Source organism: Peromyscus maniculatus, chromosome 19, assembly GCF_049852395.1.
Source record: "Peromyscus maniculatus bairdii isolate BWxNUB_F1_BW_parent chromosome 19, HU_Pman_BW_mat_3.1, whole genome shotgun sequence".
Taxonomy (NCBI): domain Eukaryota; kingdom Metazoa; phylum Chordata; class Mammalia; order Rodentia; family Cricetidae; genus Peromyscus; species Peromyscus maniculatus.
Genome location: NC_134870.1, coordinates 22,209,099 through 22,231,538, shown reverse-complemented (window position 1 = coordinate 22,231,538; position 22,440 = coordinate 22,209,099). Strand labels below are relative to the sequence as shown.

General features: G+C 47.3%; 1 protein-coding gene and 1 long non-coding RNA gene across 6 annotated transcripts in view; one reads left to right on the top strand and one right to left on the bottom strand.

Annotated features, from left to right (window-relative positions):
• Nucleotides 1–3,239: 3,239 nt before the first annotated feature.
• LOC121823905 (uncharacterized) lies at nt 3,240–13,271 on the top strand. 5 transcript variants are annotated; one of them, XR_013046013.1, is made up of 5 exons: nt 3,240–3,353; nt 4,618–4,722; nt 6,009–6,411; nt 11,081–11,309; nt 12,361–13,271. It is a non-coding gene; the product is annotated as an uncharacterized LOC121823905 (long non-coding RNA). The 5 variants fall into 5 exon arrangements; XR_013046011.1 differs by having other exon boundaries at nt 12,296–13,271; XR_006065543.2 differs by lacking the exon at nt 12,361–13,271 and having other exon boundaries at nt 4,618–4,753; nt 6,009–6,093; nt 6,245–6,411; nt 11,081–11,338.
• The window catches only part of Ercc3 (ERCC excision repair 3, TFIIH core complex helicase subunit), a 35,342-nt gene continuing 20,055 nt past the window's right edge, over nt 7,154–22,440 (bottom strand). Inside the window, exons 10-15 of the mRNA XM_006977937.4 lie at nt 20,510–20,712; nt 16,109–16,205; nt 13,271–13,388; nt 11,326–11,444; nt 9,207–9,359; nt 7,154–7,570 (exon numbers count right to left, since the gene is read on the bottom strand). Coding sequence (XP_006977999.1) covers nt 7,439–7,570; nt 9,207–9,359; nt 11,326–11,444; nt 13,271–13,388; nt 16,109–16,205; nt 20,510–20,712 — 822 coding nt within the window. The 3' untranslated portion in view covers nt 7,154–7,438. The remainder of the gene's footprint in view (nt 7,571–9,206; nt 9,360–11,325; nt 11,445–13,270; nt 13,389–16,108; nt 16,206–20,509; nt 20,713–22,440) is intronic.

Genomic DNA, 22,440 nt, shown 5'->3' with positions numbered 1-22,440 from the left:
CTTATCTGAGTTCTTCCTGAACAATTCCAGAGCCTTTGCAACGGTTAGTATTGAGAGGACCTGGCAAACCAGGTCTCGTGGCTGAGCTTAGGCAAATGGTTCCTTCAAACAACCCCAGATAAGAGGGGTTTTTTTTTTGTTGTTGTTGTTTTGTTTGGTTTGGTTTGGTTTTTGGTTTTTCGAGACAGGGTTTCTCTGTGTAGCTTTGTGCCTTTCCTGGAACTTGCTCTGTAGCCTGGGCTGGCCGCAAACTCAGACATCCACCTGCCTCTGCCTCCTGCCTCCGGAGTGCTGGGATGGGGCCATCACCACCCGGCTCAGATAAGAGGTTTTGATGTGTGGAAATTGCTTGCTGAAGGTGAAAACTGTCTAACAATAGAAAGACTTTGTGTGAAGTAATAGACAGTGGTTCACCAGAAGCTGGCTCAACCTGCTGCTTTTGGTAAGCCCAAAATTCATCTTGGAATGACCTTTTTCTTCAACAGACTCATGCAAAACAGAACACTAACAGATATCCATGAGCGCAGACACAGTTGAGAGGGAGGGGCATGGAAGGCTTCTGTGACAACCCTGGCCCCTCTACCCCAAAGAAACAGCTTAGACAGGAAGCCATCAAAGAGAACTCTTTTTTTTAGACAGGGTTTCTTTGTGTAGCTTTGCACCTTTCCTGGAACTCACTTTGTAGCCCAGGCTGGCCTCGAACTCACAGAGATCCGCCTGCCTCTGCCTCCTGAGTGCTAGGATTAAAGGCGTGTGCTGCTGCTGCTGCTGCTGCCGCCGCCACCACCCGGCAAGAGAACTCTTAAAAAGTGTAGTGGAGATGCTGAAGAGCAGCTCTCCACAATCGATGGCTTCTGGCGGAGGTGTGTGAGGGAAAGGCCTTGGCTCTAGTTAAGGGGCAGGCCACTGAGAGTTTGACCATGCTCCAGTGAGTATATAGATGACACAGAGTGGACTTGGTTTGGTTTGGTTTTGCTTATTTTTATTTTTTACTTCTTTTTTTTGGGGGGGGCAGTCACAAGTGGGGTCAGACATGAAGGACTGGGAAGGGATTGTGATTGGGGTATATGACGTGAAACTCCCAGAGAATCAATAAACATGTTATGCGGAAAAATAAAAATATTGACATGCTGCTGTTAAACAACGAAACTAGACTATCCTTCTTCAGCACCAGCTAGAAAACAAAGACATCTGCTCTTGCCGCTCGTATTCAGTGCTGAACTGGAGGCTCCAGGCAAAGCCAGGGCCAACTAGACAAGAAAAGGAATCCATATTGGAAAGGAAAAAAATCAAAGTGTCTCCGCAGACGGCAAGGTCTAGCACACGGGGAATGGAAAGGGACATATACCAGCTGCCAAGAACCAACACACAGGCTCATCAGAGTTGCAGGGGAGCTGGTCAATAAACAGAGCAGTGTTGCTCTACCCTGGCAATGAACAGCCTGGAAAGGAAACCAAGAAAAGCGTTTTACTTGAGACTGAGGAGATGGTTCCATTGGTAAAGTGTTAGCAATGTGTCTTAGGGTTTCTTTTCTTTCCTTTTTTTTTGGGGGGGGGTTGTTTTTGTCTTTTTGAGACAGGGTTTCTCTGTGTAACATCAATGGCTGTCCTGGAACTCACTCTGTAGACCAGGCTGGCCTCAAACTCACAGAGCACCTGCCTCTGCCTCCCAAGCGCTGGGACTAAAGGCGTGCGGCACCACCGCCTGTCTCTAGTTAGGGTTTCTATTGATGTAATGAAACACCATGTCCAAAAAGCAAGTTGGGGAGGAAAAGTGTTTATTTGGGTTACACTTCCATAGCACCATTCATCATCAAAGGAAGTCCAGACAGGAAATTCAAACAATGGGGGAATCTGGAGGCAGGAGCTGATGCAGGACTACCAGCCCAGGGATGGCACCACCCACAGTGAGCTTGGCCCTCCCCATCAATCATTAAGAAAATGCCCTACAGCTGGATCTTATGGAGGCATTTTCTCAACTGAGGCTCCCGCCTTTCAGATAACTCTAGTTTGACTCAAATTGACACAAGACTGGCTAACACACTGTGCATCCATGAAGACGGAGTTCAGACCCTGACAGATATGTAAAAAGAAATGTGGCAGCATATTTCTGTGATCTCAACACTTGAGGGGCAAAAGATGGAGAATACCAAGGTCTTGCTGCCCACCCAGTCTAGCTGAATCTGTGAGCTCCACATTCAGTGAGACTCTGTCATAAAAACTAAGGTGAATGCTAGCTGGCTTTCATAGTGCTATGCAGGCCACTGGAGGGAAAGTCAACGGTCTTATCTAGGGCTGGACCCTGCATGCTCTGACACTGACCTGCCAGGCAAGATGTACCCACTAGTACAGCAGTAGCATGGCTGTTAGAGCAGTAGACCAACTACTTCCGGACTGGATGTAAGGCCTGCTCCAGAGGAGGAAGTCCATGCCTGGCCAGCCTGGTCAAGTCTGTGACAAGGGAGGTCATAGACCCTATTGGGTGACCTATTACTATTGCTTTGCTAAACGGACAAATTGCCAAACTGCCTTGTAAGTATGATTATATCCATACTTTAGTGCTGCTTTCAACAGTGGTCAGAGAAGCTTTTGTAATGGGCAGCAGTAAATGGAAAGACTAATAACTGATCAAAGTGCTGAGAATAAGTGACTGCTGGTTTGAATAAGAATGGCCCCCAAAGGCTCATAGACTGTGGCCTTATTGGAGGAAGAATGTCACTGGGGGGGGGTGGGCTTTGAGATTTTAAAAGCCCATGCCAGGCCCTGTTCCTCTTCCTGTCTTTCTCTGCTTGCAGGTTAGGATGAACTTCCCAGCTACTGCTCCAGTACCTGCCTGAATGCCATGTTCCCCGCCACGATGACAATGGACTCTGAAACTGTAAGCCTCCAATTAAACGCTTTATTTCATAAGAGTTGCCTTGGCCATGCTGTCTTCACAGCGATAGAACAATGACTAAGACAGTGACTAGTAAGGGCTTACTCCTAAACGGGACATCTACATTACACGCACACACCCCACAAGGCTCAGGGAACGTCACAGAAGAAAGAGTAAGCCGGTGAGAGCTGGAGGACCGGAGGGTGCTCTGAAATGCTGCCTGTGGACATGGCATGTCACCGCAGCACAGCAGTTAGAGTGGCGTGCTCTAGATCCTGGGAGTCAACATTCCAGCATGGATGAGGGAGGGGCCGAGGAGGAGTGTGTCCCGTCCCCTCCTCCCCCCCCACCCCCCCTCCCCCACACCGAAGAGCTGTTGGCAGTTGATGGCTGCCAGGGAAGGAGTCATTTACCTATCTGCACTCAAGCAGGGGCGCTAACTGAACCCAATGGGCTGTAAAAGAAGAGGAGGCATTAAGGTGGGAAGGAGATGTTTTGCAGGATTCTGGGGAGAGCTGGGGACTGACATGATCAAGAGACATTATAAAAATGCATCAACTAGTCACAGTAAAAATTTTAAATATTAAGAAAATAAAGTGGAGAGCAACTGACAAAATACCCAGTGTTAATCTCCCCACACACACACACGCATCTGTATGTATGCAGAGAGAAAGGCAGTTGGAGAGAATCACATACAAAATAAACTTACCAAAAGAACTGTAAGACTTGGACTGTGAAAACTATGAAACACTGTTGAAAAAGATTTTGTAAGACCCATTAAACAGACATCCACATTCACAGGACTTAGTATCATTAGGACAGCAATACTCTGCAGATTTATCTATGGATTTAATGTAATTCATATCAAAAAAGGTGTGTTTTGCAAAAATTGACACTCTGATTCTAAATTGTTTTTAAATTTAAATCAGAACAACCAAAACAAGCCTGAAAAGCTGAAAGCCAGGCTTCATTTCCAAACCTAACTCCTGGGGAAATGTTCTAGTCTGCCTTCCTGTTGCTCTAATAAACACTCTGACCAAAAGTGATCAGGGGAGGAAAGGGTTTAACTTGACTTACGGGTTACAGTTGGGTTACAGTCCGTCATCAAGGAAAGCCGAGGCAGGAACTCAAAAGAGGAGCTTGAAGCCAAAACCAAAGCAGAGACCATGGAGACATACTGCTTACCAGCTCTGTGGAGATATATTGTGTGCCCCAATATATTGTGTACCCTAATAAACTTACCTGGGAATCGGAGGACAGAGCCAGCCACTAGATTAGACATAGAGGCCACACAGTGGTAGCACACACCCTTAATCCTATCACTCGGGAGACAGAGATCAGTCTGGATCTCTGTGAGTTCAAGGCCACACTGGAAACTGAGCCAGGCATGGTGGCACATGCCTTTAATCCCAGCATTTGAGATCTCAGGCCTTTGCTACCAAGTATTTGGGAAGCATACAAGCCCTTAATCCCAGCACTAGGAAGGAAGGAAGATGGCAGGGCACAGAAAGGCATATAAGGTGTGAGTAAACAGAAAGTCTCGCTCTGGAGGCTGAGGAGTTGGTAAGGTGAGGTTGGTTGTGGCTTGTTCTGTTTCTCTGATCTTTCAGCTTTCACCCCAATATCTGGCTCCGGGATTTTTTGTTATTGTTGTTTTGTTTTTTAATAATAAGACTATTTAGCAATTTGTGTTACACAGCTTGCTCCCTATCACTCGCTCACTTTCTTTCTTATAAAATCCAGGACCATCTGCCCAGAGTGGCACCACTCAGTGGGCTGGGCCTTCCGACATCAACCGTTAATCAAGACAATCCCTGGTAGACATGCCCACAGGCCAATCTGAAGGAGGCAATTCTTAAATTGAAGTTCCTCTTCCCAGGTAACTTTAATTGACTTCACATTGGTTAAAAAAAAAAACAACCAGCACACTTTGATAATCAAGAAGTATAGTATTAGCACAAAAATAGACACCTCTATTGGTGGAAGAGGATCAAGAGTAAAATTAAACCCGGAGATCCACAGTCAGCTCCTTTTTGAAAAAGGAACCAACACAATTTCAATGAAGGAAGAATACCCTACGTAAGTGGTACAACTGGATATCCACACACAAGAATAAAACAGGACCTTACCCCATCCACTACAGTAACTAACTCAAGATCTAAGGATGTGGAGCAGTGGTAGAGCACTTATCTAACATGTCCAATGCCTTGGGTTCAACATCCAGTACTGAGAAAAATTAACTCATAATAGATCAAAACACTAATAGATAAGAATATAGAACCCTTAAACTTTAAGAATGTGAGCTCAAGTTAGGCAATGAAAGAGAGCAGCCTGGGGAGCTGACTCGGTAGACAGCATCTGCCATGCAGCAGGAGGAGCTGTTTGACCCTCAGAACTTACATTAAGTAGCTGGGCATGGCAGTGCACGCCTACAACCCCAACGCTGGGCTCAGGACAGAGGCAGGTGAGTCCCTAGGGCTCTCCAGCCTAGTGAGCTCCAGGTTCAGTGCGAGACCTGTCACAAACGGTAAAGGTGGAGTGGCTGAACAAAGACACCCGGCACCAATGTCTGGCTTGTGCATACGTGTGTGAACGAACACACATACACCACACACACGCACGCACGCACGCACGCACGCACGCACGCACGCACGTACACACGATGGCATTGGTAGAAATTTAAAACAGGACAGCAATCACAGGGAGGTGAGAACTCCTGCAGCCCTGGCGTGTGGCAGCTTCTGCATCCCTCAGGATCTGGCAGCAGTCAACAGGGGCAGCCCAGGCAGAAAGAACAGCCAACAGCAGCCCCTGGGGTTGACACTCCACAGGCCTTGGGTCTCGGGGTCTGTTAGTTCCTGTCCCCAGGGCTGCGACAAATACTTAACAAAAACAGGTTAAGGAAGGGGTTTACTTTGTCTCCCAGTGCAAGGGGACAGTCAGTCATGGTGGCGGGCCCAGGAGACAGCTATTCACTTTGCAGCTGCAGTCAGAAGCAGAGGCCAAGCAATGCTGGGTGCCCAGCGTTTTCCTTTGTATTCTAGTCCAGATCCCAGCCCATCTGACAGCACCACGTGTTTGGAGTAGGTCTTCCCACCTCAATTCTCCTAATCTAGAAACTTCTTCATCGACAGGCCCATGGGTGTGTCTCCTTGGTGATTTTAGTTTTGGTTGTGAGCGCAGCCGTTAACAGCTGAGCCATCTCTCCAGCCCTCCTAGGTGAGTGACTTTAGATCCTCTCAAATTCATGATCAATACTAAGCATGCAGTGGTTGTAGCGTCAACTTGCCTCAAATTATATTCACACCCAAGTGTGGCACCATCTGGATCACTCACCTTTTGCTGGCTTGACCTCCTCTCCTGCCAACAGCCTTCTTTACCCAGCTGCTGCTGATTCCTTTGCCGGCACGAGAACCAGAGCTTCCAGGCGTCCATCCCTAAGGACCAGCAGCTCTCCAGGACCCTTCCATATTTTTGGCTCAAGAACGGGTGCTGAGGCACTGAGCCTCGTGGACCAACCAGTTCTCAGACTCTCAGGTGTGAAATATTAAAACCTCTCAGGTAGTTAACATTTCAAAGTAATCTAGCTTAGTAAATTTCCATCAGTTCTGTTCCTCTAGAGAGCCCTGACTTATACAGAGCTTAAATTCCACTTTTTTGTTTGTTTGTTTGGTTTTGGTTTTTTTTTTTTTTTGAGACATGGTTTGTGTGTGTAGTTTTGGTGCCTGTCCTGGATCTCACTCTATAGACCAATCTGGCCTCGAACTCAGAGATCCCCCTGGCTCTGCCTCCCGAGTGCTGGGACTAAAGGCATGCGCCACCGCTGCCCAGCCCAAATTCCACTTTTTTTTTTTTTTTTTGGTTTTTCGAGACAGGGTTTCTCTGTGTAGCTTTGCGCCTTTCCTGGAACTCACTTGGTAGCCCAGGCTGGCCTCGAACTCACGGAGATCCGCCTGCCTCTGCCTCCCAAGTGCCACTTTTTTAATAATACAAAAAGGAAAGCCCTGACATGAAATTATGAGGCAAGGAACCTCCGAAGATGCCATTGAGTCCGTTTCCTGTTGGCTGTTTACTGCTGGGCATGAGGTCTACCATTAAGAGGAGTTTGTTTCCCCAGAAAGACTCCTTTGGAGAAAAATACATTTTCATTTGCACATGGCTATCAGTTGGAGATTGCCTCTGGGTGAGGATGGGAACATGCGTCCACTTTTCCTTTCAGCTCCAGGACCCTCCAAATTCCACTCTTTAATTTATCCAGTAGAACAAAGACAAATGTGCCTTAAGTGGTATACATTTTATATACAGGAATGATCCACTCTCAGCAAGTCTGAAACAAACAAACAAACAAACACAGTCTTTCTGTCCTCTTTAAAGCCTGGGTACCCCATGAAGGCAGAGTCGAACCCTAAGGCTGACTGTTTTTCAGCACAGTCAGGCAACAGGTATTGCATTTAGATCAACACTAGCAAAGTACATAGACTTGGAGAGGAACTATCACACTGAGAAGTCTCTTTCTTTCAACCCTAATCTAGGCAGTCAGTCTTCAAGAGTAACATGGTGGGCGTCACTTCCTAAAGCGTTTGAAAAGTGGGTGCACGTGCTTGGTGGAAGCCTTGCTTCGGGAGGAGTGGTATTCCATATACACAGTGTCGTCTGCCCCAGACATAGAACTCATGGTGCCGAAGCGTCGGGACGCCTGTAGGGGAGAGGAAGGAGCCAGGCTGAGGTTAATCTCCAAAGGAAGGACCCCCTTCAACATTCATAATCAGATTCTGTAGTGTGTGTGTGTGTGTGTGTGTGTGTGTGTGTGTGTGTGTGTGTTTACACACATGTGTGGTGCTAGCGATTGAACCCAGTGCACTGTGCATGCTAGGCAAGTACTCTACCACCAAGCTGAACCCTCAGGCATTTCAATACATTGTTTTTAAAATAACACTCTCTGGGCTGGTGAGTTGGATAAACGCATTGGCAGTGCAAACAAGGCAACCTGAGTTTGATCCCCAGAACCTATAAAGAGGCCTAAGGAGAGCAAAGACTCCAAAAGTTGTCCTCTGACTTCCATAAATGTGCCCCCTACACATATAAATACACACACACACACACACACTTGTGCATGCAGATACACAAGGATCTCTGTGAGTTCGAGGCCAGCCTGGGCTACCAAGTGAGTCCCAGGAGAGGCGCAAAGCTACACAGAGAAACCCTGTATCGAAAAACAAAACAAAAAAAAATTTAAAATATCCTTCTGACCACTTTCTGTCTTAGGCACTGCATATATATTACCTCCCCTGACCCTCACAATTATAATCTTAACCTACAGAGCAGGAAACTGAGGCACAAGAGCTTCACTTGGGCTAGCTCCAGCTCGTAAGAAAAATGGGACTAGAACACTGCCCAGGCACTCTGATGTGAAAGAACACTACAATGGCTCCCTTAATGTCAACTGCTCAACAGAACCTATTCTTTTCTTTCTTTTGTGGTTCTGAGGTCAAAAATCAGGGCCCGACACCGCACACGCCAGGCAGACATTCTGTTACCAGGCAACATCCTCAGTCCCTGCACTGAATCTTAAGAGTTAGGATGGACTGGGGCTGGAGAGACAGTACAGCAGTTAAGAGCACTGGCTGTTCTTTCAGACTAGGGTTTGAATCCCAGCACCCACTGGAAGCTCACAACTGTCTATAACTCCTGTTCCAAGGGATCCAATGCCTTCTTCTGGCCTCTGTGGGCACCAGGCACACATGTGGTATACAGACACACATGCAGGCAAAATATCCATACACATAAATAATTAAAAAGAAAGTTAGGATGGGAGTCCCTTAAAATCTCCTAAGACTTGATGGAAGAATTTGAACCAATGGGAAAGCCAGGAAATCCTGGCTTGACTCAGCTCCAAAGCCATGGACAAGTTTCGAGTGTCTGTAAAATGGGGATGACCAAATCTGCTCCAAAGATGGAGCATCAACAGAGCTCTCTCACTGAGGTGGAAAGCACGGTGAGCCAGCTAACCCCCAACCAACAGACACAGCATTTATTAGCTCCAGAGCCTGCAGGATTATTACTTTGGGCCCCAATATTACCAGCTTGTCATGGACAGACAGGATCCCAGTTACCGTTACAGTAAGCCCCTCTGTCTGGTGATATATTTACAAGGCACCCACATTAAAAAATAATGGGGGTGTTTCTGCATAATTTTCAGTTTCCCCCCAATCCTACTTGCTCACATGCTCACAGGTTTGCATGTGTGTGTGTCTGTGCATGTGTGCATGTGCAAGCACATCACATATGCACACGTGGGCATCCTACAGAAAGACCCCTCTCTCTTCACTCACCTGGCCGGATCTAGAGCCAAACTCCCCAGCCACCACCTCTTCCTCCGCGTCCAGATCAGTGGCTGCCAGGACCTTCTGCAGGAGCTGCTGCTGCTCCTCTTTGGTGGAGAATGCCAGCTCTTCCTCCTCCATGCCAGCTAGCTTTGTGATCACCTACATGAGCAATGGCAGACACAGGCTCTTCTCACCTCCAAATCTCCACTGCACCGCTCCTGGGCACCTCTTCCCCCCCACCCCCCAGTCCAACCAGAGCTTCACTACTGGCTCAAGACAGAGGCTAGGGCACTCCCGATGGGCACAGCAGAAGGAGACACAACCCTCTATTTTCCCATCCTGCACCAGGAGGGAAGGAAAGCATGGAAAGGACACCCAAGGACACTCCACCCCACGGCATGGCATCTTGGGCTTCCATCAAGAAGTACTTTATTCATACAAGATGTCAAGAATTGATTGACCGGGGCTAGAGATGGCTCAGTAGACAAGACCACTGGCTGCTCTTCCAGAGGACCTGGATTCAGTCCCCAGAACTCACATGGTGGCTCACAACCATCTATAACTCCATTCCAGGGAACCCCAAACCCTCTTCCGGCCTCTGTGGGCACTAGGCATACATGTGGTGCACAGACACACATGCAAGCAAAACACTCATACTAAAAATTTAAAAATAATTGACCAGATTTTTCTCTCAGAAGGAAAATGTCCTAGTCTCATGATAAAATACCCTGACCAAAAGCAACTTTGGGAGAGGATGATGGGTTTATCTGACTTACACTTCCAGGCTACAGTCCATTACTGAGGGAAGTTGAGGCAGGAACTCAAGGTAGGAACCTAAAGGCTGGCCTACCTGCATTAACCCTGACCAAAGACCTCACTTCACAGCTACAGAAGTGTGGCGGGACTGCTCTGCTGAGGCTAATAATGGAACTATCACCCATGCTTAAGAGACCAGTGAAAATACATTTGAATGGTGGCTGTTTCTGTCCTAGTTAAAGAGCACACAGACACATACACTAAGCAGATACTGGTTTTTTTCTTTCCTTCTTTCCTCCCTCCTTCCCTCGTGTACTGTATCAGGAACTGAGATAACAGCAGTGGTTAAAGAGCTGTAAATCTATATCATCACATTTGTCGTGAATCACTGAAAAAAACGCAGCATTCCCAAAGGGACTGCTGTCTCAAACAAACCCCCACAAAAACCCACTCTGTGTGTGTGTGTGTGTGTGTGTGTGTGTGTGTGTGTGTGTGTGTGTGTGTGGTCATACACGGACAGCTGATCGTCTTAGGTGGAGTTACTCCTCTGGAACTGAAGCATGGCATAAGGAGGTGTGTCTGGGCGTCAAGCTGCTGGGCACTCCAGGAAGGACTCTCTTACCTAAGAGTATGTGACGCTGGAAGCCCTACACTACACCCAGACGACCCGGCACCTCCCGGTGGCAGCCCAGATGAAAGGGCGTGCAGAAGGGGAACTGCTTTTGCCCTCACTCTCCCTGGCAAGTTCATCTACCCTGTTTCTGCAGTCAGTATTAATAACCTATGCAGGACTCCAGCAGACGGCAAACCAGCAGCCTTCCAGGTATCCTGCAGGCCATGCAGGCCAGATTGAGACTGCTGAGATACCCAGCCTCGTCTTCAGTGTGAGGCCGTCATGACTGGACTACCCAGACCACACTGAGCAAGCTACTCTAATGAATGTCCTTCTGGTAAACACATTTATTACATCGGCTCTGTTCATTTACAGAACTCTAACACAGGGACCCATGTATAGTTCTTTTACAAATTAAGAACCTCGAACTTGGCATCCTGATGACATACTATTGGTAGCCACAGCAGGAGTTTTCTTCTCTGCTTCTAAAACTATTCCATTCCTCCCTCAGAACCTCGGATCAGGCCTCTCCAGCTAAGGAAGACGCTCCAAGCCACCTGGAGGGCCACCCCCAAGAAGAACCTCAGGATTCAGACTCTCGGTGACTACAGAGCTTCGGCACCTCAGAACTGCCAGGCTAGCAGTGTTACCCCAGCAATTTACAGAGAGAAAAGAGCATGCAGCCTGCCTGAGTGCTGCCCCAGGCTGGTGCCCCGACCTTTGTCAGAGCCTAACCAGAGGTAAACAAATACATACCTTAAAGCTGTAACCTTGATCCACTAAGAATCTCTGCCGCTTGGTAGAATAAGCCATTTCCTGTGTGTCCTGGGACACCAGTGAGTAGAAAAAGGCATTGTACTCCTCCGCGACCATCCCTACAGGGAAAGGCGAGAAAGGGCAAGGAAAACCCACACTAGTCACCAAAAACACCAGGGTTCCAACCAGAAACACGCACTGCAGTGAGCAAGCTCCTCATCCTGTGTGTAACACACACACACACACACACACACACACACACACACACACCCCCGACTGCATGGGATCGCATCAACATTAACACTCTGCTCTGAAGAACACGATCAACTGAGCTCAGCAGCAGGGAACTTGTCCGAGCATGTCAAAGGGGGCTTGGGTTTGGTCCCCAGCATCAGTAACACAAACAGAACAAACTTAAAAAGGAACAAAGAGGACGAACAAGATGGTTAAATAGATGCCAAGCCTGGGGATCTGAGTTTGACCCTGGGAATCTGTTAGGACACCATGAAAAGGCTATAGTGATGGTCTACAAAGAAAAGCAAACACGTAAGTTCCACTTAGGAATAAGGTTTGGAGCCGGGCAGTGGTGGCGCACGCCTTTAATCCCAGCACTGGGGAGGCAGAGCCAGGCGGATCTCTGTGAGTTCAAGGACAGCCTGGTCTACAGAGCGAGATCTAGGACAGGCTCCAAAGCTACACAGAGAAACCCTGTCTCAAGGAGAAAAAAAAAGAAAAAGGAATAAGGTTTGGTATAATGAGAGCCTCAAGGCCATGACTGAGTGTCAAGGTGTGCAGGGACCATGGAGTTGGCTTGGCCTAGCTGTCTTGAGAGGCATGTATCTAGGTTTTTCAGGTTAGAGTCTATGACTCCTGGGACACAGTGTGCCTTCCAGTTCCTGAGAGACCACACGTCCTTCAGGCAGTGAAGCGTTCAGGCTGCCTTGTGTTTCTCTGTCTGTTCCCTTATTAGTCAAGGAAGCCTGGAAACTTGACAGGACAACTGTCTTAGACATTAATCTGGTGTGCCCTGTACAGCTCGCAAACGGCATTGTATCCTGGCAACTACAACTGTATTGATCCTGGCAACTGGCGCTGTATTCTGATTCTGATAAAGGTATAAACAGTCTGACTGCTCTCAATAAAAATGTCCCAGCCTTCGTGGTGCTGTGGTCCCTCCAGCCGGGCCTGATTCACTCCTCAGCGCTGTATCAGGTGACCTTGGAGTGGTAAGTAAGCACGGGCACTTACACAGGCGGAGGAAAGCAGACAGAAACGCTACAATACACAGTGATAGAACTAGGAGGCCTTAGAGGGAAGGAGAGGCCTTCTCCCTTACAGCCTGGAGAAGAACTTCAGCCAGAGTGGGAATCAGAGATGGACAGCTGTCATGGAGGGAACAACAGTGTGGAGGCCACAGGGGCCTCTTCAGAGAGCAGTGTTCATCTCCAGGTCTTATTTCTGATTCAGTGTGCATGTTTGCGTGTCTCTGTGAGTGTATACCATGTGTGCGCACCTGAAGAGACTAGAAGAGGGTATTAAGACCCACTGAAGTTGAAGTTACTAGTAAAAACTGCCATTCAAGCTGGGCACGCCTTAATTCCAGCACTCAGGAGGCCGAGGCAGGAGGATCTCTGAGTTCGAGGCCAGTCTGGTCTACAAAATGAGTACCAGGGCTGCTAGGGCTACACAGAGAAACTTTGTCTTGAAAAAAAATCACACACACACATGCACGCACCATTCAAAGACCATGGAGAACATGGATCCCTGAGGCAGGAGAAGTAATGAAGACTGTAGGCTCTAAGCTCTGCTTTGGGCCCTTCCCCTCAATGGCTCTCCAGCTCTGAAGCAAAGCACACTGTGGTTAGACACACCACTCTTCCTAACCTATGTGGTAAGAGGCCATAGCATAGGCCAGCCTGTGGAAGCAGAGGAAAGGTGGCCTTACCTTTTTTGGCTCGGAGTACCCGCCCCAGTCTCTGGGCTTCCTGCCGTCTGGAGCCACCATGGGAGGAGATCTGAATGAGGACATTTGCTTCTGGCAGATCGAAGGATGTATCACCGACCTACAGAAACAAAGCAGCTATGAGTTTGGGAGTTTTTATGTAGGGAACAGTAAGAACAACAACCAAAGGATCAACTAGTCCAGAATCTAAATTTTTAAATTTCTGTGCTTCTAGGGATGGAATCAGGGCTTTCAGGCATGCTAAGTAGGTGCTCTCCCACTAAGCTACCTCCCTATTCATCCCTAGGTGGAGATAACAGAGGAAAATCTCCTCTTCCTCCTCCTCCTCTTCTCAAGGTCCTGCCACTGCAGGCAGTGGGGACACACTGGACCTCAGAATGAGCCCCAGAACCTAACCACAACTCATTTCTCCTTGCTACAGAAATGGGTCTGTACAAAGCGCATCTTACTTGATGACCAGGACACCTGCAGCAGCACAGGTGGACAGTGCACACAGAGAAGGGCACTACCCACAAGACCCTCACTAGAGCCGCTCCTCAGCTGGGGGGTCTCAGCCGCAAACAGGAACAACTTCCCAGCCGCGACCACCAAACTGTAAATACTCAAGTCTTAAGACTTGAGCTCCAGCTTCACCTCACTCTAAATGCCAGCTTCTTAGGGCTATGGTGTCTGAGCTGACTGCAGGTGACAGTGCTTGCCTGCAGGCCCGAAGACCTAATCTCAATCCCCGGGACCCGTGAAGTGAAAGGAAAGAAGCAATTCCCACAAGTTGTCCTCTGACCTCCACACATACAACATGGCACACTTGTGTCATCCCTCTCCCGAACAAACAAACAAACAAACAAACAAATGTAACTAAACAATTTTAAGGGTTTCTGAATGTTTAATCAAATGCATAATCTCACTACAGTCTTGGTTCCAAATGCACAACACATACACCTCACCCTCACAACACAAACAAACGCTGCTTAAAATATCTCAATTCCACAGACAAACTTTTCTGCTCTTATATAATGGTTTAATTATGGAAAACAAAGACTTGTAATATTTTCCTAAAATCATTCCCAAGCATGTGAGTACTGAATTAGTATATCTTTGCATTATATTGTGTTAGAATGTTTAATTTTAAAACTGCTGCTTCAACAGTTAACCCTTGAGTTTCATTTTTTAAAAATCATTCAATAAATTTGGTCTTGAGCTTAGGACAGAATTTCCAACAATTTCTGGAATGGTCCCAAGCATACAACTGTTATTTTGAACTATGTATTTATGCAAAACCACATTCTCAGCATTGACAATTATGTAAAAAAAAAAATCCATCAATGCTGACAATGCTCTACATATACAGTAGAATCCTCTATAGCCTGTGATATCAGCTGAGATTTAATTCTTTAGTAAAAGCAGCAAACAAGTCCATCATCCCATTGATGGGAGAATTCACTTTCATCTTTCACAAATGTCTCCACCTCCATAGTTGATCCTTGCTGCTACAGAGACAGATCCTTACGTGCTGTGAGTTCGTGAAGAGACTCACCAGGTACCCAGTGACAGAAGAGTGACAGGTTGTCAGACTCTGAACAGGAGCCGGTTAACTGATATAATGGAGACAGCTCCCTAGCCCTAGCAACTGTACTCGCCCACAACTCCCCAGACTCAGGGACAGCTCGGCTGTAGGCTTGTGCTGGAAACCTTCTTCCAGGACTCCCACTCTGCCTTGTGGGCTTCAATTCTCCTCAGAGCTCCCGCCACGCTGCTGCTGTCTACCTAGGGAGGGAACTCTCCTAACAAACATCTAACTCAAAAGAACATCCACTTCAGCGCCCTGCTGAACCCCAAACCCCAGACCTTTCACACACATAAAAATTTCTTGGGTAAAGGGATCATGAGTGTTTTAAACCACTGGGTCAAGCAGTGGTGGTATATTCCTTTAATCCCATCACTCCAGAGGTAGGCAGATCTCTGAGTTCAAGGCCAATTTGGTCTACAGAGTAAGTCCTGGACAGCCAGGGCTACAAAGAGAAACCCTGTCTCAAAAAACAAAATAAATCAATAAATAAGCATACAAATAAATAAATAAAAATAAAGCTGGGTGGTGGTGGGACACATCTTTAATTCCAGTACTTGGGAGGCAAAGGCAAGCAGATCCTCCTGAGTTTGAGGGCAGCCTAGTATACAGAGTGAGTTCTAAGACAACCAGAGAAACCCTATCTTGAAAAAAAACAAAGAGAAAGGAAGGAAGGAAGGAAGGGAGGGAGGGAGGGAGGGAGGGAGGGAGGGAGGGAGGGAGGGAGGAAGGAAAGAGAAAACAAACCAGAACAGGATAAAATAAACAAAACAGAAAAACAAAACAAAACCCACTGGGTCATATGTTAGCAGTGATGGCATGCTGAAGCTTGGCCTACCAAGTCCATTGTGGCACTGGCCACCCACCGTCAAGGCACATCAGGCACCAGGACAGAAGCTTCCCAAACACCAACTCCAAAAAGGAAGCTTCATCCACATACCTACTCTTTTCAGAGCAGGAAACCCACATTACATTACAGCCTTCTATAAAGGAAATAAAATTTAAACCTCTATTTTCCAGGGGGAGGTGGGAAAAACCTGAGGAACAAAAAGCCCTTATAGATAACCTGCAAGCACAAGAACCCTAAGCTACTTCTCACACTACCCAGATCTGCCACTCCCTAACCCTAACCCTGGGCCAGGAGAGTGAGCATACATAGGAGGCCTTCTGCATATATGAACCATGTCCAGGAGTTCAGTGCACCTCCCAGGCCCCCAGGAGAGGGAGGCACTGCACTGCCAGACTATGCCACATACCTTGGAGATGAAGATGGTGTTGATTTTGGGGTTGTGCTTGAAGTTCTGGAGGATCTGCATTCTTTCTCCCTGGGATGTGGGCCCATAGATATAAGGTCTAGAGAAGAGCAAGGAGTTTTAGAAACATCACAGAATCACACATGGGGATTAGAAACTACCTTTGCTACAAAGCACTGACTTCTCACCTGGGCCCACAACGTAACTAAGCAGGGTGCAAGCTTGGCATCTTTGCCTGCATTGTGTGTCTGTGTCCTTTTCTTAGGGATGAGCTCCTGCTTGACTCTGCATAGACATATGTGGTGGTCTGAATGAGAATGGCCCCGTAGGTGCATATGTTTGAATACTGGTCCCCAGTTGGTGGAACTGTTTGGGAAGGATTGGGAAATGTGTCCTTGTCAAAGGAGGTATGTCACTAGGATGGGCTTTGAAGTTTCCGAAGACTCCTGTCATTCCCAGTGCTCTTTCTGCTACTGGGATGGGAGTTCTCAGCTCTTCCTGCTGCCATGCCTTCCGCTCCGACATCATGAACTCTAACTCTCTGAGTCATTATCCAAATTAAACACTCCTGTTTACAAGTGGCCTTGGTCATGGCATCTTTTCACAGCAATAGAACAGTAACTAACACAATGTGACAGTGGCTTAGGAATGTCTGCCTCTCAGACCTGTCTCATCCTAGTGAAAGATGAAGGCACACTTGTCCAGCCTGAATGTGATAGGTTTTGGTCTATCTTATTATATTTAATTTTGCCCTGTTTGGTAATTCTCTCAGAAGCCTGTTCTTTTCTAATGAGAGACAGAAAGTGAGTGTGCATCTGGAGAGGAGGGGAGGTGGGGAGGGACTAGAAGTAGGAGGAGGGGAAACTGTAATCAAAATATATTCTATGACAAAATTAATTTCAATAAATGAAGAAAACCTCAAAACAAAAGGAACAAAAATAACAAAAAAGGATGAAGTACAAGATGTCACTGTCCTACACTCAGTCACCTTGGATTTGAGAAGGACAGACAACTCCCTCCGCACATCATATGAGGACAATGGTCTACACTGGGAAGACTATAGATCCTAGAGCTGGTCAGCTTATAGGAGCCAGATGTGACAGCTGTTAACAGCTTATCAGACCATCTTACAGGACCCCAGCTGACACAAAGACGACGGGCCATACCTCGGCCAGAACTGCTTCCTTATGTGTACCTCCTAGCCCTGGTCTCAATGCATAAAACTCTTAGGTTGATGGACTCGGGGCCACTGGACCCTTCCCCGTTTCTCTTGCCAAGGCACACTGGTGAAATAAACCTGTCTGTTTTTCACCATTCCTTGCCTGTTCGGGCTGCTGAGGTCTGGCCTTTCGCCCTCACGGTCCAGGTGCTAAAGCACACCTGAGGAAGCCCTGCCATGTCATCATGAAGAGCCAGGACACGGAATGCTGCAGACCTTTCTCTCTCACCAACACCCCGCCCCCTCCCAATCCTTCCCCCTGCTCACCACTCTTCACAATTCCTTCTCGTTTCTTTTTTTCTTTCTGGTTGGTTTGGTTGTGTTTTGGTTTGTTTTAAGATAGGGCTCCATAGGTACCACAGGCTGGCCTCAAACTCATGATTCTCTTGCTGTCTTCTGGGTACCAAGATAACTTGTGAGCATCATGGGTCCTGGCACTTACTGTTTTTCAGCTTTGATTTTTCCTGCTTCAGTATCTGTGGCTCTAGGCAGAGTCCACAGCAAGCAGAATCCTTGATTCACAAGGCAGTGGGACAACAACCAGGAAAAGAGCCGCAGGCTGACTGTGGGCGAGGATGACAAACACAGGCGCCCTTCCTTCAAGTGAGCAGAAAAGAAGAACCAGCCTAAGCGGCTTCTACTGGTCTCCTTAACACTTAGTTGAACATCTCCTTTGTTTTCAGCTTCCACCAGAGGGCAAGGTAACCCTGCTGCCTACTTCCCACACAGATAGGAACCGGCCCTCTGCGTTCTTTCTGATAATCCTGGTGGCCTGTCTCCGGGGCTTCTCAGTGACAGTAATGACTAGACAGGCACCAGGTACTCTGGACACACCACGGAACTGGGTACTAAAACAATGCAAAAGGCAGACTGCAGTTCCCAATTTACACACGGCAACTGAGGATCAGGAGCCCAACAGTAGCCATCCAAAGCCTGGGCCCACAGCACCACTGCTTCTTCTGTTCCAGGTAGTACTACCAATGTCATGTGTCCCATAGCATGCCTGTAACCAAATTTCTCAGTGTGGGGGGCTGGGCGGGGCCTGGGACAGCTGCACATTCATATAGGTGGTCTTTGGACAGCCCAGATGGGAGCTGCTATCCCTGGCACTATGAGAATCCAGGACCCTGCATAATGCTATCATTTTCTGCATACCATGCTAGGAAAAATGTTGGGAAGCCACACTCATCAGGACAGGTTTTAGGGGGTCTTTTCTAAAGGCCTCTATCCATTTGGAAAATAACTCATACAGTTGCAGGCCCTTGGATTAGGAGGCTTCTCCCATACAGGAAGTGGAACAGAAGGTACTAATCCTCCACGAAGAGAACCTCACATTTGTAAACACAAGAGACACCAGGCACAAGCATCCTCTGCGATAAGTGGTGCAGGTCAATGTGACCAAGAGGAAAATGAGGTTCAGAGTGGCAAACCGCCTTCCTGAGGTCAGACAGCTGGGAATTCGGTCTGTCAGACTCCAAGATAATGGACCCTCTGCCCACTCCCACAGTCACACAGCCCATCACAGCGTCCTGCAAGGTACTGCAATGAAGATGGGAAAAAGCAGACACTTGGAGATCCTCTGCCACATACCAGGACTTCTACCACAAGCTAAGAATAAAGCAAGACCCAGAGTCCACAGTATTATTTCAAAAGCAAGAAAATAAAACATGTTGGGAAGAAGAAGTAGTGAGATGGGATGATAAGAGAAGGGAACTGGAGAGTAAAGATGGGTTCCTGGTGTGGTGGTTTGAAGAAAATGGCCCCCACAGGGGGTGGCACTATTGGGAGGTATGGCTTGGTTGGAGTGGGTGTGGTCTTGTTGGAGGAAGTGTGTCCCTGTGAGGCAGGCTTTGAGGTCTCATACATGCTCAAGATACCGCCCAGTGTCTCAGACCACTTCTTGTTGCCTGCAAGATGCAGGACTCTCAGCGCCTTCCCCAGCACCATGTCTGCCCGCACACCCCATGTCCCACCATGATGATAATGGACTGAACCTCTGAACTATAAGCCAGCCCCAATTAATGTTTTCCTTTATAAGAGTTGCTGTGGTCATGGTGTCTCTTCACAGCAATAGAAACCCTGACTAAGACACAAAGGGAGACAGGAAAGAGAGAGGAAACGGAGAATCCAAAGATAACAAACGTTCCCTCCTTCCAACTACCAGGTCATGTGCCCCAACAAAAGAACTCTGAGGCCGGGCAATGGAGGCTCCGATGCAAGAAACTGGCCATGGAGATTTAGAAGACGGTGTCTACAGAAAGCCCCATGATGGCAGCAGGGCAGCTCTAGCCCTAGACGGGCTGGAGCAGAATGAGAGAATGATGTGCAGGAGTCAACAGGAAAAGAAAAAACAACGGAGAGGTCCCAGACACACTGAGAGGGAGTTCATGCTTAAAAAAGGAATTTGGGGGAGAAGTACTATGTAGAAAACCAAAGCACCAAGGCCAGTAAAGTTCCCAGGAAAAACAAAATGCAATCACAGTATACTACAAAACTGCCTGGACAATGCTGGAACGGTCGGAACAATTAACCCCAGCTCAGACTGTTATCAGGTTAGGAGGGAGGAGCAGAGAATGCCGTATGTCAGAAAGCTAAACCTGAACTCCCACAGTAGGAAGCTAGTAGGCAATTTCTACAATGACAAACCAAAAACTGTCACCAAGGTACCAGTTAAAAAGTAAAAAAGTAAATAAAGAAGAGTTGAAAGTGGCTCCTTCCAGGGAACTGGGTAGCAAACAGATACAAGAGCTGCTCACCCATCACAACAGACTACAGCCCTGAAACAGGAGCCGAAAAGAGCGTCTCTTCCCTCGAGTTGATTCCATCAGGCATCTGGGCACAGTGATGAGAAATGCGAGCATACCTGGGACACCAGCCACTCCATCCTGCCCTACTAGCCCCGGGACCTCACAATCTGGCCTCAGTGCCAGCCCCAGTTCTCACTTAGCCTGAAACGTGACACGCTGGCCTCTGGAGTCCAGTTCAGGCGGCCAAGTGCCTCTTTTCTACATCTTCTAGCCTCTGACCTGACTAAATGATTCTGTGTCTTGCTAGTTACTGGGACAAAGACAGAGAACAGAGACCTTTAGATCCCAGGGACTTCTTGAGGACTCACAGAGACAGGCACCTCCCACACTCTCAATGGCAAGAGGATTTGGAGGCAACTCAAAATTTTCAACTCTTACTTGTTCAGCCGAATGGCATATTCCTTCAAGGCAAATACGTTATCAGCAAAGACAATAATCTTGTCATTCCTCCGTTCATGGAACTTGATCAGAAACTGGCAGGCTCTGAATTTGTTGGGATTCATGGTGTACAGCAGGATTCGTTTCTTCGTTTTGATTGCCACATACTCCCGGTAGAACTCAGGAGACATCGGACACCAAACCTGAGGTGCAGTAAGAATACGGAATAAGGGATCATTTTGCAAAACAAAACACCACACCATTAAGGATCTTTGATGCTCTTTCATTTAGCAGAACTAGCTTAGAAAAAACATTTCAAGTGCCAGTGGCTGAATGGCTCACAAGCAAAGGTGCTTGGGTTTGCAAAGGCCTAGTGACCTGAGTTTGATACTCGGACTCCACAAGTTAGTAAAAGAGCAACAATCTAAGAGTTGGCCTCACCCTTCACAGACACACTGAGGCATGCGTATGCCTACTCACACAGGCACACATGCCACAAGAATTTTTTTTTAATTAAAAAACAAAACCAATGGTAGGTGAGTTTTATCTCAATACAGTAGTCATCCTTTACCCATGACTTCAGTCTCATACAATCAAACGTGATCTGAAAATACTAAATGGGAAAATCCACCAACTACACAACTCATGAAGTTTAACCTGTACACTATTCTGATAATGAAATCCTATGCACACCCATCCTACTATGCCTAGGCTGCCAATCATCTCTTGCTCTAGGTTATCTGCACTTCTCTACTCCAAAAGGTAAAGTCCTTGACTTAGGAAAAGACAAACTCGTGCTGAGGCTGCTAAGAGCCATGGTAAGTGACTATTCTACCATTAAACCGTGAAGAAGGACAGGAAACTCCAGCTGGGTGTTCTGTCGAGCCTCACAGAGCAGAAGTTATGGCAAGTGCTCAGTACAGTGCAAACGCCATTAAGTCAGACGATCCAGACTATCTGGTATCTGACACCCTGTGGGGGGTCTTAGAAGAAATCACCATGGACAGGAAGGGAAAATTACCGTACAACTATTAATCAAGTTTAATACCTAGGGCCATATCTTTAATCTCAGGACTACAGAGGCAGAGGTAGGGGCAAGCAAATCTCTGTAAGTTAAGGCTAGCCTGGAACCTACATAGCATGTTGCAGGCCAGCTGAGGCTACATAGTAAGACCATGTCTCAAAACACAAAAACCACGTTTGTTTTTTCCGGAGGTTAATGCTGGGAGGTGGGGGAGACATGCTTGTTTTTGAAGTTTAGATAAAGACAGCCTGAGCTATTCAGGGCGGCCACTTGTGTGAAATGCATCTAGTGGTCGGACACTTCATTTCTTCGTGCCGACGCCCCTTCCCTGGCTCAGCACCTGAACCCAGGCTGTGGCTGGACCGCAGCAGGATCTTTTCTATGTAATAGGGGTAGTTGGGTTTCTCTCCTTAGTACGAAATTTGTGTTCCTTTAATTTCCTTCTCTTGCCTTACTGCTCCAGCTAGTGCTAAATTTCAAGCTCAATACTGAAAAGATGTGGTGATAGTAAGTGGGACTTCAGAAAACGAAAAGGCTTCTCTACCGCTAAGAACTCTCAACTGAGTGAAGAGGAGGCCCACAGAGAGGGAGAGAAACCACACATATGGCAGAGTTAATATCCAGAATGTATTAAAAAACAAAACAAAGGCCGGGCAGTGGTGGCGCACGCCTTTAATCCCAGCACTCGGGAGGCAGAGGCAGGTGGATCTCCGTGAGTTCGAGGCCAGCCTGGGCTACCAAGTGAGTCCCAGGAGAGGCGCAAAGCTACTCAGAGAAACCTTGTCTCGAAAAACCAAAAAAAAAAAAAAGATTCCATTAAACAAATGATCCAATTTAAAAATGGGTATGGACCAAACAAAGAGTTCTTAAAAGGAATAAAAATAAAAATGGCTAGAAATATAGCAAG